The sequence below is a fragment of the Varanus komodoensis genome, unplaced genomic scaffold (genome assembly GCF_004798865.1).
Source record: "Varanus komodoensis strain SLA01 unplaced genomic scaffold, ASM479886v1 scaffold5, whole genome shotgun sequence".
Classification (NCBI taxonomy): domain Eukaryota; kingdom Metazoa; phylum Chordata; class Lepidosauria; order Squamata; family Varanidae; genus Varanus; species Varanus komodoensis.
The window spans coordinates 51,712,866-51,728,917 of NW_025336087.1; the positions used below are offsets into that span (position 1 = coordinate 51,712,866).

The 16,052-nt window shown below is 41.4% G+C and overlaps 1 protein-coding gene across 8 annotated transcripts in view; it reads right to left on the reverse strand.

Annotated features, from left to right (window-relative positions):
• GLIS3 (GLIS family zinc finger 3) overlaps positions 1-16,052 on the reverse strand; it is a 182,389-nt gene that overhangs the window by 13,028 nt on the left and 153,309 nt on the right. For 7 of the 8 annotated variants that reach the window (XR_006416243.1, XM_044445891.1, XM_044445886.1 and 4 more), the window contains one exon: positions 9,903-10,087. Coding sequence is in view for 7 of the 8 variants with exons in the window: in XM_044445891.1 (XP_044301826.1) it covers positions 9,903-10,087 (185 nt within the window). In the remaining variant the exon portion in view is untranslated. Of the gene's footprint in view, positions 1-9,615; positions 10,088-16,052 lie in introns of those variants that run through there. The other variant, XM_044445885.1, reaches the window with a different exon arrangement.

The window sequence follows — 16,052 nt, forward strand, 5'->3', positions numbered from 1 at the left end:
CTGCACCACTACAGACTTCTCTAATTTTGTGCGCCATTTATGTCTACATTTGAATGTCATCAGTGTTCCAATCAAACCATTCTAGCACTGCCCTATATATAATGCAATTCAAGATCTAGATAAATTCTGATAGAATTTAATCTGTAAAGAAAGTACAATTTAACCTGAAATTATGACGACTGTGAGAACTGCACAGCAAGAACAACCCTGACTTCCTGGACCAGACAAGGTCCTCTTCCACAATACTGGGCTGGTGCTGGGGCAAGGATGCTGCTTCTGAGGAAGGATTGCTCATTGCCCTGCCAAGACAGTCAGAGCTGCCACTGATTTTGGTGAGGGAGCAACACAGCTCCTCTTCATATGATCTCTCTGACTGCCACCTGGGCGAACTGGCTGCAAGAAGAACAATGTGTGAAGGAGTGCTCTAGTCACCTGACAACACAATGTCTCAGATGTGCTCTTGAGTGGAGCATATGCTTTCCGACAGTGGCTGCTTTGCCCCATTGTCAAAGTCGGGGTCATGAATATATGTCAGGCACCCTGATACACCCCTGTTCTAAGGCAGCAGTGAAGAATCTCAGACTCAGGAGCCACCTCTAGTGTGTCACCATGTTGCTTCCCACTATAGACAAGTAGTGGGAGGCTTGGCATGGTGGCTTCTTCCCTACCCCCACATGTGATGGTCATGTGCCATGCAATTGCCTAATCATCCTTGCAGCAGGTAGGCTGCCACATTGCCCAAACCCAGAAAGGTATACAGAACCCTACCACAAGCCATGAATTCTTAGATGGTTTGGGACCCACGCCTTTCATACACCTTGCTGAGTTCAGATGACAGGGTAACCTTGTGCCACAAGGGCAATTAAGCAAATCATACAGTGTGCAACCAGCATGTGCAAAGCAGGGAAAAATAAGCCACTATGGCATTTTCCCCTGGTGAGCATACACACCTGGCCTCTGAGTAACGATTCAATATTGCTCAATTCATTTACGCAAAAAGGATACAAATGAGCCAGGCTTGCTTCAGGCTATGCAGTAGGTTGGGTTACAAACTCAGTTTCAGAATAGCTTTCAGGGCAATCCAAAACATTCCCACCTAACTCCATCTGCTGCATGCTTGAAACACAAACAATCTCAGCCTCCTCAGCCCCAGGACCAAAATCAGACCTCATATCTTCCTGAAGCACCTCTGCAGAAGTGTTGGACTGAACTATCATATACCTCTGGACCCACCCCCTTTTGACAGTAAGAATATTAAGTTAAAATATGCTGGTAAGTGGGAAGGGGGACTTTGCCATCAGTGTTCCCACTCTCTGGAATATGCTCCCTTGAGAGCTTCTCCAAAATGGAATTTGGCTCTTAGGTTGAAACAGATCCATTATCTAATTGCTATGGTGAAAGTGTTCCTGTTGAGAGTGAGACTAAATTGTTTTATCAAAACATTGTAAGCTACTGTGTACTGAACAAAGTGCTTTGAGAGCTTACTTGATCTTGTGATGCTAGATAGGGAGGCGAGACTGACAGCCACACAACACGGCTTCCGCAAAAACAGGTCCTGCCAGACAAACCTTGTGGAATTCTATTACAAGGTTTCAAGATGACTAGATGGAGGGGATGCAGTAGATGTGGTATACCTGGATTTCAGCAAGGCCTTTGACAAAGTGCCCCATGATATCCTGGTGGAGAAACTGAGGAGTTTTGGGATACTCCAAAGCACTGTCCGATGGATTAGGGCATGGTTGACTGACCGAAAGCAGAGGGTAACCATTAGTGGGGAATCATCAGGATGGCGGCCAGTGACAAGCAGGATCCCCCAGGGCTCTGTCCTAGAGCCGATCCTGTTTAATCTTTTCATAAATGACATGGAAGAAGGGATGAACAGTCTGCTGATCAAATTCACAGACAATACTGAAACTGAAGCAGTGGCCACAACTGAGGAGCAGGTACTCCAGATCCAAAAGGATCTGGACAGACTATGGAAGTGGGCAGGGGACAACAGGATGGCGTTCGATGTGGATAAGTGCAAGGTCTTGCACTTGTGGCACAGGAATAGGTGTCATAAGTACAGGTTAGGTGACAAGTGGCTGGAGAGCAGCACTTGTGAAAGGGACTGGTTGACTGCAGGCTAAACATGAGTCAACAGTGTGATGCGGTGGTCAAGAGGGTAAATGCCATCCTTGGTTGCATAGCCAGAAGTGTGGCTTCTAGATCGAGAGAGGTATTACTACCACTCTATACAGCTCTGGTGCACCCACAACTGGAGTACTGTGCTCAGTTTTGGGCCCCTCATTACAGAAAGGATATAGCCAGGTTAGAGTCAGTGCAGCATAAATTCTTGCCACAAGGTTGGTGGCCGGTTTGCAGGGGATGAGGTTTGAGGTGAGACTGCGGGAACTGGGTCTCTTCAGCCTGGAGAAGAGGAGACTCAAAGGGGCTATGTTGGCAACATACAGGTATGTGAGAGGATGTCACATGGAGATGGATAGAGACCTGTTCTCCCCTGCAGAGGAAGACAGAACGCGCTCCAACGGCGCAAAGCTCAGGGAGCCAAGGTTCCATTTAGATGCCAGGAAGCACTTCCTGACTGTCAGGACCCCGAGGGTGTGGAATGGGCTTCCACGAGAGGTCGTTGAGGCCCCATCGGTGAGGTTGTTCAAAGATAGGCTGGACATGCACACGGTGGGCATGTCGTGAGCGGAGCCGGCAGGTGCCGGAGGTCAGACTAGATGGCCTGTGAGACCCCTTCTGACTCGCTCTGTTTCTGTGTTTCTGTGTTACTGTTGAAAAGTGGCACATGCATATTCTAAATAATAAATAAACCAAAAACAAAGATATACAGATTTTTGGTATTGAACATAGCTCTGGTTATCAGTAAAATGTAAACAACATTAAACTTCCCATTTATTTGGATGCATGATCAGGTCATATTCAAAATTATTTTAGAGATAGTTTCTTTTTGGTTTCATAAATGATTATGTGTTAGTCCTTTTCCATAGAATTTATGTGTACAGCATGACCAACTTCAATCATAAGTGTTTTCATAAAAATTAGAAGAATATTCTGCACACATCTTCTGCTTTTTCTGATTCACACTTTAACAAAGCTTGCATGAACAAATACTACACATAGCAAAAGGAGAGAATCCTTGTATAAATAAAACCAGTACACCAGGTGAATAGAACTATGGGGAAAAGATGGGGCTTATGCCAGCTGGAAAATATTGAGCCTTTTGTGCTTCTGAATAGAAAGCAAACAGAACAGATGAGCTTCCCTGACTCTTTTGCAAATATTGTCCTCTTCCTTTGCCTTCTGGAACTGTGAAAATTACCTCATTACTGCAGCTCCAACATCTGTTAAACAGTGTAGATACCAAAGAGGCACTTATATCGCACTGACTGAGAAGATGCTTCTTTTATTCTCACTGTGTTGCAGGTTCTTGTTGTAGAACAAAGTTCCCCACCTAATGTTCTCCAGATGTGTTGCATTACAAATTCCATCTCCATCAGCTGGTATAACCATGGTTGTGCTGGTTGGGGATGATTGAGACTGTAGTCAAACACAGCTGCAAGGGTCACATGCAAGCTTGACATTTATGCACAAGAAACACAGACTAAAGGAAACTTGCTTCGTTCCACCTGCTGCTGACGTTGCAAGTTGGTGCTGGCGAGTTGCATGTTGGCATGCCATGGATATGTAGCCCCCTGTTCACATGTCTCTAGTCCTGCATGCATGTAGCTTTGGGGGGCGGGGTCAATGAACTGTGTTTCAGTCTTCTTACTGACTGATAGTATACATGATAAATAACTTTTTGTCTGATGCTGTTTTCATTTGTTACACTGTTTTATTGTAACCTTGGTGAGGACTTGGCTTAAAAGGTGGAGGCTTGTATATACACTGAAATATTTATAGTCTAAAAAAAGTGAAGAGGAAACTTGGATCAGGAAACCCAGAGCCAAAAGTGGATCTCTGCTGTGGCTACCAGAGAGCTAAACAAAAGGGGCTTTTTCAGGATTGGGGGGCGGGGGTGTTGCTATTATTACTAATTTCATTTCTAGCTCACTAAAGAGTTCTCTGGGCTGCTCATTAAATACATTCCACAACACAAGATATAAAAGCATACTATAAAATCTCAAACCTAAAAACTACAATAATTTAAACAACTAAAACACAATATCCCAAACCTAACAGAAACACCATCATAAAAACTGCAAGAAATCTCTGGGAGAGGACAGACCCAACCTGGCACCAGAAAAAGGACAGTATGGCACCAGGGGCATAGACCTCAGTGGAGTAAATATTGTATTGGAAAGCCTCTACTTTTCTGGCATGCCTTAACCCGCTCTTGTGAAATGCTGTGTGTTTTCCATATTAGTCCTAGATGCTAAGAAAAAAGTATACAAACCCTCTTAAACCTGGTTTCTAATGGTCAAATCATGTTAAAGGTGTGGCTAAAAGCTAAGTCTTTTTTCCATATGCAAAATTAAGTGTGAAGGATCCAATCTGGGTTTAAGGCCCTACCATCTAAAGGGTAGTAGGCTTGAACCCTCTGCCATGCCATATAGAACCATGTCTATAGCTCCAGTCTGGATTGCTTCCCCTAGAGAGGAAGATGTTTTTCCAGTGCAAATCACTGCTGCACCATGCCCAGTCTGGATCAGAAGCACAGCAGACACAAAGAAGCTGTCCCACTGGGCTTGGGTTCCCTGTGCTTATGTACTTTTGATAAGGACAAAGCAAAACCTACCTGTCTTCACACTTGGATCCTAATATGGATGGAGTCCACACAATTACATTTAAGCAAGGAAGAAAGGCTAGGAGTTACATCTTGAAAATAATACTTAATATGGAATTTAGGTTTCTACCAAATGTTCTTTACCTTTACTAAGAACAGGCCTATGAAATGACCTATGATATGAATGAGACTGTGACTGACATTGGAGACAGTTTTGGATTTCCTAATAGCCCTGCCTGCACTCACGTAATTGGACTGTTTATACTGAGTATAGAAAGGTCCCCTGCTGAAGTTTTAGGTCTGTCTGGTTGCAGAGCTTTCTTGACTTAGATCAGACAAAGCTAGGTATTGTGCAAACCTTGCTCCTAAGGTTTAGGAACTTTCCTGAGAGTTAGATCTACGATTGTACAGTTCACTGTTAATAAAAATTTGGCCTTAAAAACTGGGCTTTTGTGCAGCTCTGCCTGGCTGCAAATACTGTCCAGAATTTTGACAGAAAACAGAGAAATGCTTTCAGTGTTTGTACAATTTGCATAGCTATTTCAATTAAAAGTTCTCTCTCATTGTACAAACTCATTTGATACAAAAATCAAATTCCACAAAATTAGGATTAACTCTCCTATTTTCCCCTCATGTTTCTCAGTATTTGGAGATTCACGGAGGCAGCCAAACATCAGTAATACAGGTCACAAGTGTGAATTAACCATGAAAGCATGATTGAAGTGTTACTTCTTTAGTAACACAGGTTTCCCACCTCGATTGTTGAAAGAAAACATGCTCTTTCAAATTTAGGCCTTCACTCCTACTGAAGCCTTCTGCCATAACTTTTCTTTCAAACAGGGGGGATTAGTTTTCTAAGTAAGGCTGTGGAATACTCATCAATCAACTACAATAAAATAATCAAGCTTGCTTAATCGAGAGATATTGACCATTATTTGTTCAGCAGTCTATTACTATTTTTAAAACAAAGTATCCAAAGTAAATAGCTTTGATATGTCCTCTAAAATTAATGCCAAATGAGTAATTAGTGAGAAATGTTTACTCTGAAGTAGATCCTACAATATTCCATTGGACTTACTCACTATTAAGTATGTTTAATATTCCAGCTTAAGGAGAGTTTATACTATAATTTTACAGAGGGAAGATAAGGCATAAGAAAGTCTTTTCTAAGCAACTGAAAATGTTTCTATAAGTTAGAACTCAGATTATCATATGCAATTAATCTCAGCAATTGTTTTCAACATCTTATTTCATAACAGGAGTTGCAGAGCTGACAAAAGAGCAACTCTGAAGTGACAATCCCACACAGTTATATATAGAGTAATAACAATGCTGGTCCTGAATTTGTAAAAGAATAAGTGCAGCAGGTGGAACGAAGCAAGTTTCCTTTACTCTGTGTTTCTTGTGCATAAATGTCAAGCATGTTCAGTACATTTTGTAACAGTGGTGGTTACAATATTTTGGAAGCCTGGCCTGATAGGCTCCACTGTGATTTGCCAGGGGCCTCTTTATGACACAATAAAGTTTGGTAAGCCTTTTACTCTTTGGATTCAGCCACTTGTGCTAACAGGTTGTGCCATGTATTTTACAAGGCTACTCTCTTTCTTTGCTTTGCTTATATATTTGTAAATAAGCATATAATACAGCACCACACTTCTTTTTATAGCTCTCACCAATGCTCTCTTCCATCCTACAGAAACATTGCCTACACAGAGGTCAACCCGGAAACTTGCTGTAACGTGCTTAAACATGATGAGCCATGCTTTTGCAGCAACTTCTGTTGGTCTGACTTGACTTCGACCAGTAAAAGAGAGGGGCTGTATAAATCCCTTGATATACAACAGTGGAAGCATGGATAGTATCAGCATAGCAGCAGCAAAACCATCTGCGAAGCAAATGGGTAGGTCTGCCCTATTATACTACTTGTCAGTTGCAATTCCATTATGTATATAAAATTATTTTTAGGCCAGCTTTCAGGGTGGAAACTTTCCAGAAGTTGTTATTAAGTTTGTTCTGAATTTTTACCCAAGCTCGTTTTTACTCAGGGTTGGGGTTTATGGGGCAACAAAATTCTAGCACACCTTGTTGACAGATCCCCATTTGGATCCCCAGCCAAAGCCTCCATTTTGCTAGAAATGTTAGCTGACAAATTGTAACTAACAAATTCAGATGTCATGCATTAGCAAATCCACAAGTAGGCTCTCTGTGTGAAGGGGAAAAGGGAATGCCCCAGACTCAGCCAAGACTGGCACTGAGGGAGGGGTTTCTGCTATCTGGGAAGAGCGTACCATGGCTTGAAGCTTTCTGCAGCAAATCCTTTGCAGTTACTAGCTTTTCCTCTCAGTTGCGCCTTTCCTTTTTGCTGGGTGAATGAACAAGTGGTGGCCGAGGTTCAGAAGAGACACGACCATCAGAGCAGAACCACTGGAAAGGGAGGAACTAACTGAGGGAACCTTGCCAAAGCCCAAAGTTCTCAGTGCAGTATAATGGTTTTTCCACACTAGTGCTGTGCTGCAACTATTAGTGGTGGAGGATGCTTGGTACAATGTCCAGCAAAGGCTAGTAACAACTATGAAGTGTAGGGCCTACACATTTTCCTCCTCCTCTTTTTTATTTTTTAAGCAGAGCATTGGCCATTAGTTATTCTCTCCTTTCTGATATAAGTGGCTGTCAAGCAATGGATAAGTACATCATAACATAGAGTACACTGTAGCTGATATGAAAGGTTATTAGCCTGTATTTGACTGCAACATCATTTCTTTTAAGTTCTAACACCCACTGATTTCATTGAGCTTTTAAGATCTACCGCTTTTAGGAACTTAGGGAACCATTTACAACCTGCTTTGTTCAAAAGTCTTCTTGGCAACAAAACTCTTTTTCTTGAGGGTACAGCCAATTTAAACTGAACTGACAAGTTTAAGACTACATATTGAGACAGAAAAATGTCACTATTGTTCGGTAGCAGATTGAGCTGAAAGTTCAGTGGCAATAGCTACAACCATTTAAATCATGTGAAGGCAGCATTAGAATTGCAGGAGACAAAGGCTAACAAAGTTTCCCTGCTACCTGATATATATGCCAAATAGACTAGGCTGATGAAGTTGCTCCACAGGACTCTTCTGGGGAATTATACTTGCATGACCCAGGACAACAGATTTTTTTTTCAGGCTCGTAAGAAACTTAACAAAATACTTTGCATCACTGCTTTCTATTATCTGAAGTGCCAAAAAGAGAAGAGTGCTTTACAGAGAAGCAGTATCAGGGCAGTTCAATCATTTGTAGGATGAGGCTTTGTAACTCTTGCTACAAGTATTTGTCATGTTGAAAAGCATATTGCAATAAGTGACACTTGGAAAATATATTTGCATGTTATAGCCCCTCTTTTTAAAATAGAAAAAAGGGAGGACAAAAAGGCTATGGAACTTCTCTGCAATAGATCCATAAGACCAAAAACAAACTGAAAGGGACAGAAGTATCTTGGTTTCCAAAAATCTTCATATCAAATTGTGCATTATGCAAATAGGTTTTTTTTTTTTAACTTCTTATTGCAGTTTATACCACACATTGACATCTCAGTGAGAGGGATTATATAAGCATGATAGCAGGTTTCAGGTGCAAATGGCCATATGGATGACAAAATGCTTGTGCCAAGGGATCCCACATGGTTCTTACCCCTGAGTCCAAGACAATACACAGGAAAACCTTTCTAACAAAGTAAAATCCTGTGGACAAGCTGTCGAGGAGGAAAGCGCAGGACTGGATTTAATTCCACCAGTTGCCACTTCCCTCTCACACAGCTGATCAGTGGGATTTTAACTTTTTTTTTTCAAAAGCATTTTACATGCAGCTGGGGCAGCTGCCCCTCTCCAACAACCATGCTTGATGAGTTGGGGTAACATCTTTCCAAGGGCTGTCTTATTAGAAGAATGGCAGCCACCATCACTGATGAAAGGATTGCTGTTGCTCCTGCTTGTAGCAGTGCTAAAGCTACGTAAAGACATTAGAGACTGGGCTCTCCAATTTTAAGCCCCTGTCCCTACAAAAATAGCAAGCAAAATGTCCCATCAGAACCAGAGCCCTGTGAATGAGGTTGCAAAAATGCAGTGGCATTTTTGGCTCCTTTCTGGCCAAAATAATGTTTAGCCCTCCTTAGTGGTTTAATAAAATCATTGAGATAGTCAAGCACTGGGACCTAAATAAAAAGTATGTTAGTGCAAAGTTTTAATACGGATTCAATCAATGATGGCAGGGTGAACTGATTAAAGAATGAAACAACTCAATTGTCCCCCAACCACCCACACAGCTATATACATTTATATTGTATTGTTTGGGTATCTATGTATTTATGGAATTTGAACTGTAAGCCATCCTGAGACCCACTGGGTATTGGAACAGGTAAAAATTACATACATACATAAAATGTTTACTAGTATGGACGGAAAATAGCAGGCTTTGCACACAGAAAAAGTCCTTTTGCAACCAGAGTGTGGGAAATGAACTGCAATTCTGCATATAGGTTGCAGTAGAACCACAATGATGCTACCCATCTGGATATTTTCCACTCAAGGGCATAGAAGAATAGTGATGAAGTGAGACCCCCCCCCCCCAACTCTCTGGAGGCTGAACAGTACTGTGTGGTAAAAAATGTGAATAGAACAGCAAAGTAACTCTTATTTTGTATATTGTATCCATTATGCTAGTTAAGCAATGTGTATTTGCTTATTTTGCAAAAAATATTCTTCAGTTATGCTAGAGTAAAGTACTAAGCAAATGCTAAAGCTTTGCCTGTTGATGATCAGAATTTCCACTGAACTGTTCATTGCCCAGATGCCTTCAATCCAATGCTTATATCCATAACAACTAGAAACATCCTTTTAAAAATTCTCTGGAAGTTATCATGTTTTGCCCAATACCTTGGCACCTGTGTGTGTAGAAATGTGTAATATGCACAGTGAATGCCTAATAACTTGTTTAAAATTCACACTTGAACATTAAACTGAGTATGAATTTGGGACACTCAAAGGTGCATGACTGCTCCTTAAAAATCCTAACCCATACTGCAGCTTTATAAATAAGGACCTGAATGAAATTGCCTTAGGCAGTTTTGAATATTCCTGTTTGTGTTCTAACCATCAATAAAAAAGAACACTAAAATAATTTTCTGTCTTACCTTGGATTTGGATGCTGTTTGACTGAAAAGAGGGGGTTGATAACTGCTCAGAAGATTTCAGATGGGGGCCTCCAAGCTGCTGGATATTAGAAGGATGTGCTGTCCTTTTCTGCATCAAAGGAAGTGGAGGAGGAATTACCCTAGAACTTCTATGGTGAGGAGAAAAGGGAGCAGAAGCTGAAAATCTGAGAAATTAAGGGGGGGAGGAGAAATCTTACTGTTAGAAATGGTCCAGTATAAATTGCTGCCAAGGTAACATTTGAGTCATTATCTCTCAGCACATTTCCCCCAATGCAACAAAGTAAAAACAACTTTCTATATTGGTATATAGTACCACTGTAGAAATAAATTATACATGCTTTAAATGTATCAATGGCCTCCTGAATTCCATGGAAAGGAAAGAGGCATGAGTGTGATAAGGCCCAGGTATGCATTAAAATAGCTAGCTAACCACCACCACTTCCAACTTTCATCTGGTGGAGAATTCCTTCTTCCAGATGGAAATATTTTGTGATAGAAGAGGCCATGTTCAACATTGATTGCAGCAGGAATACAGACTTCCTAAAGGCTTCCTCACAAGTCTGATTTTTTCACAGTCACAGGTGGAGGGAACAAGACCTCTACAATGTTTCAAAGTTGGCATCTTATAGAAGCAGACTCCATTGGACAAATGTTTTAAGTTTTTGTTAAACAAGGCTTTTCTACAAAGCCCTCTCAGACTGGGTCCTCTCTGTCTTCAGGCCAGCAACAGTATGTGTTGGCCTTACCTGCTTCTTGGTTCCTTCCAAGAAGCACAACTCATTCAGCTTGAATCTACTAGTTCTTCCATGTAGTTGCATCCTCTTTCTTTTGAGAAAGAAATAATAATAATCAAAGCTTTGTAGTGAGGTTTCTTAACCTGCTTGTTTCTGTTTTCAGTGATGCCATCCTGCAACTCCTATCCTTCACTCTGCTGTCTCCTGTGACGCAGGATGTGTGTGTCCCTGCTGCAATCTCTTATTTTGCTCTCATACCCCCTAGACTATCCTTTGGTGTGTCTGTGGTCTGGTCAGCAGAAGACAAGGAAGCCCAGTTTTCTCACCCCGAAAGACCTCTCCTGGCTGCATGCTTATCTCTCATTTACATTCACAGCATTACCCAAGTCTTCTGTTGTTACCTTGAGATGTCTTTTGTCACATCTCAGTGCTTATCCACTGTCCAACTGTATTTTATATAAACATGGGTTGTCATGTTGAATTACAGAGGCTATGAGTGTGACTGTGTCCTGCTTTCTTATGGATTGGTCTCACTGTGTCCCCTGGCTCAGTTCCTCGAAGATCTCTGATTAATTTGTTGTAATTCAGGACCTGCTGCTGTGCTGCTCTCTCCTTAATCCCTATGGGATCTACTGGTTGAACATTTGTTGACTTCACAGCTGTTCTTTCAGGGGCTGTACTAAAGCTACTGGTACTTTCTTCTTGGATAACCTGGCTTCTCATTTGGATCATTTTCCAGTTCAGAAACTTCATCTAGCTATCTATGTACCTCAAATACATTCCTGAATTTCCTCTGAATCTTTTCATGGATTTAGCTTTGAGTTACAACTGCATTTTCCATCAGTCCATTAGGCATTATCAATATGTTCTGCAATTGTATCTTTATTAGTCTTATGCCATGATTGCCTAGGGTTTAATAGTGCTTCTCACCCTGTTCATCTACAGCCACAAAGTCTAGTTTCTATTTCTTGTTTGTTTTTCAGTTAGAAGTCTTGTGTCTGCATTTTCCACTGGTTTCGATGCAGTGTGATCATGCATTCTTAAAAGCCAATTATTCTCTTCCAGTGGAATATTGGGGTTCACTAGAGGGATCAGTATAATGCTGCAACAGGCAGTGCAATATAATTGAAATCTTATCATTGTTTTACTCTTTCTGGAGTTGCGATGGGCATCTAAACAACCTATTATTGTAGCTAAAGTACACTGTACTTGAGGAGTGCATTTACAGAGTGTCTCGTATCTCTTCCACTTTCTCTGAACAGAAATAGAAAAAAATTGTTTTGACAGACCCTTTTTAATCTTTTATTAACCACATCAAGAGTACACCCCTCTTTCCAGGTTTTTCATGCCTGGCTAGGTCCTGAGTTTGCAAGTTTAATGGTCCTGGAGGCTTCAAGGCCTCCTCTCACTCCCTCCCTCCCTCCCTCCCTCTCTCTCTCATAAACTTGTGTCTAGGATTCAATCAGGGCGGGCACAATTGGGAGAGGGCACAATTGGGAGAGGGCGGGCACAATTGGGAGAGGGCAACATCCCCTCCCTCTCCCGCCCAGGTCTTCGTTATGCAAGCCAGGTCGGCCCCCTCATCCACAATCAAGTCATGGATGAGGGAAGATTTATTATTGACCGACCTGGCATTGAGCAGCAGCACCGTCAGACCCGAGGGGTGGTTGACAAGGCTACCTGGCGCCCTCTGGTTGGGGGCAGGATCAGAAGGAGGGACAGGTGTCAGCCATCTGTCCATCCTTCTTCTACGTGGACACGTTAAGCCCCTATTGTCGTAACGACCGTTGCCCGTGACCACGCCAATAGCAGCCCCCGTGGGTTCCCCAGGATATATAAACGTCGACATGGCCAGGAATGACTCAAAGCACTGATTAAAGCAGGGTAAGATTATAAAGTAGGTCGAAGGAGGAGAAAAAGAACAATAAAAAGAAAAAAAGAAAAAGAAAAAAGAAAAAGGGGATCCTTCCTCTTCCCTGAGATAGGGGGACATCCTGTCTCCTTTCTTCAGCACAGAAGGAAAGGATATTTTCCTATAGTCTTCTGGCTTCTGTGTTGCCTACGAGAAATTGTCCTCTTCCTTATGGCAGATAAGAACACCCTGACACCCATTCCATACACACAACAAGACTACAGAAAAGGTATTAGATGGCTACCTGTAGCTCACATGCCATTCAGGCATACTCAAAATACCAGCAAATCACAAATGCTTTCTAATTGTAGCCTTCAATTCCAAAACTTCCCAAGGTAGACATTTTAAGTTGGACAATGCAAGTTTGTAGATCTTTCAGAACAATGGAAAAGCTTAGGAATTGCTTTTTGCATTATTTTGCATTCACAGGCAAAGATTACTAGCTAGCTTCTAAGACTCAGAACAAATGGATGCCTTTCTTGTGTAAAGAATTCTGGGATACCATCCCATGTTTGCCTGTTTGGTTTTGCAAAATTCACCTGTAAAATCTAATCAATGAAAAATGGCTTTAGTTGTCAGCCAACAACAGAGAAAAATCCTTTAGAAACCTTTAGATAAAAGCACCATTTTAAAGATTTCACATTGGATTTAACTTCTAAGAAAAGCTTCAGAATGATAATACAGCATTTTGTAAAGCCAGACAGGTCTCCTTTTTAGTAGACTTTAGTGGTCTTTATAATGATTTATTAATCGTTTCATGAATTCCTGGCTTACTCAAGTTGGTGACTATAGCATCTACTTATACTGCCTGCCTGTCTCACAAAAGAGAAACTTGGCCATGTTTCAATCCAGATTTGTCCCCAAATAAATCACAGTGTGTTACTGGGGGAACAGCAAATTAAATTTTGTGCATGCAACAATCAATATCAGCTTGTAACCACCAGGAAACTGCCATCAGAAATTGTGGCCATGCCCTGCAGTCCATGCAAGCAATCACAGGCCAGCTTATTCTTATGTTTTAAAAAGAATCCTGACTTCAAAGGCTGAAAAGACCAGCTCATTCAAAGGTATTGTCCATTTCTCCTCTGCCCAGAGCCTTGCTGTGGAGTTAGCAATGTAGACTTGGGTGCTTCAAGGCATTATGCAGTTATTTGTGGTGGGAAAATGTTTGAGGGCTACAAATGAAAAACATGTGGACTGTCTGTAAAATTCTGTGAATAAGGGAGTGTGACTGTGTCAGGAAGCACGTGTGTGTGTGTGTGTGTGGCAGAAACCTGATTGAAAGCCTCATGCAATTGCTGGAGTAGTTCCATGAACCATTCCCTCAACATTTCATGGATGAAAATGGAAACACTCATTTATTTATTACATACGTTAGTTGTCTTATAACCTGCGACCTAGTGAGGTACAATCAATCAAGTTAAATCAATTTAACCATGGAACATATAATAAAATCCAATACAAGCAAACAACTAGTACAAAAAAGAAAGTAAACATAATGCCAGCCACCATCATAGAAGGACACAGAGAGAGATGATGATGATGATGATGATGATGATGATGATGATGATGATGATATTCCTGTAACACCTCAGTTCTCACAGTAGTGCTCCCTACCCATATATAGTTTCCTTATCAGCTGCATATTACATTTGCTTGCTCCATAGGGTCTTGCATTAGCTTTGGAAGAATGTGGATTAGTAAACTGATCATGACAGGTTTTGTTGCTAATCATGATCATCATAAAAAATTGCTTGGAATTATTCAAAATTTTAAAAAAAACTGGCCTTGACTGCAGGTTTACTATCTAAGAAATCATTTTAACATGGAAAAATTAAGAACAAACTAGACACAATGATTTTCCACAGACATATCCCAGACAGCAGGGACAGTGGGAAGGGGCTTTGATGGAGTCTAGGTTGAGGCCATGGTAGCAGCTCCTAAAAAGAACACCAAAAGCCTAAACAAATGTTGCTGTTCTGTTATCTGTCCTTTGCTTTGTTTGTTGGTTTTAGTATTTGTAATTGTACACCACTGGCAGAAGGGTACCATAGAAATGCAACAAACAAATGGCCAAATCATAGCAGATAGATGCAGGCATGAAAGTCAGGTTCCCAACTGCAGGATTTTCTTGGTAGGAGGACAGCATGATCCAAGAAGGAAGCCACAAATATCAAAACTAGAAGGCACATCAATAGGTAGGAACTGAGGACAAACATCTGGCAAAGACCATGATAACACAGAGGGAAGTAGCATAACCAGTAAATGAAAGCAAGGAAGTTCTTCAAAGCAAGATTAGAGAAAAAAGGAAATCCAAAACAGAACTTCCATAGAGTAGCCAAGCTGGTTAGGCCAGTTATCAAACAAAAGGAAGTTATCACTTATGGCTTTTATGGCTAACAAAGGGGAAGGAAGTACTTAGCCGTGGGGTCTCCAATTTGATGCTCATTTGCACTAAAACATTTGCTGACCATTCTCTTTACACCTATCAGGTTACTCAACCCTCTTGGCTTTTACTTTATTTCTTTAACATTTTTTTTTTCATTACAAACAAGATTTGTAATTTTTTGATAACTGCCCAGACAGCTTCTGCCATTAGAGTGGTATCATCTACATATCTGAGGTTGTTGATATTTCTCCCGGCAATCTTAATTCCAACTGGTGATTCCTCTAGTCCCGCCTTTCTCATGATGTGCTCTGCATATATGTTAAATAGGCAGGGCGACAGTATACAGCCTTGCCGAATTCCTTTCTAAATTTTGAACCAATCAGTGGTTCCATGTCCAGTTCTAGCTGTTGCTTCTTGACCCACATATAGGTTTCTTAAGAGACAAATAAGATGGTCTGGTACTCCCATCTCTTTAAGAACTTGCCACAATTTGTTGTGATCCACACAGTCGAAGGCTTTAGTATAGTCAATGAAGCAGAAGATGTTTTTTCTGATGCGGGTGAACGAAGAAAGCGCAAAAGTTGGCTTGAAAATCAACATTAAGAAAACTAATATCATGGCATCCAGTCCTATCAATTCCTGGCAAACAGATGGGGAAGAAATGGAGATAGTGACAGATTTTACTTTCCTGGGCTCCAAAATCACTGCAGACAGTGATTGCAGCCAAGAAATTAAAAGATGCTTGCTCCTTGGGAGGAAAGCTATGGCAAATCGAGACAGCATACTAAAAAGCAGAGACATCACCCTGCCAACAAAAGTGCGTATGGTCAAGGCTATGGTTTTCCCAGTTGCAATGTATGGCTGTGAAAGCTGGACCATAAGGAAGGCTGAGCGCCAAAGGATTGAGGCCTTTGAATTGTGGTGCTAGAGAAGACTCCTGCGAGTCCCTTGGACAAGCAAGGAGATCAAACCAGTCAGTCCTAGAGATCAACCCTGACTGCTCTTTAGAAGGCCAGATACTGAAAATGGAACTCAAATACTTTGGCTACCTAATGAGAAGGAAGGAGTCCCTGAAGAAGAGTCTAATGCTGGGA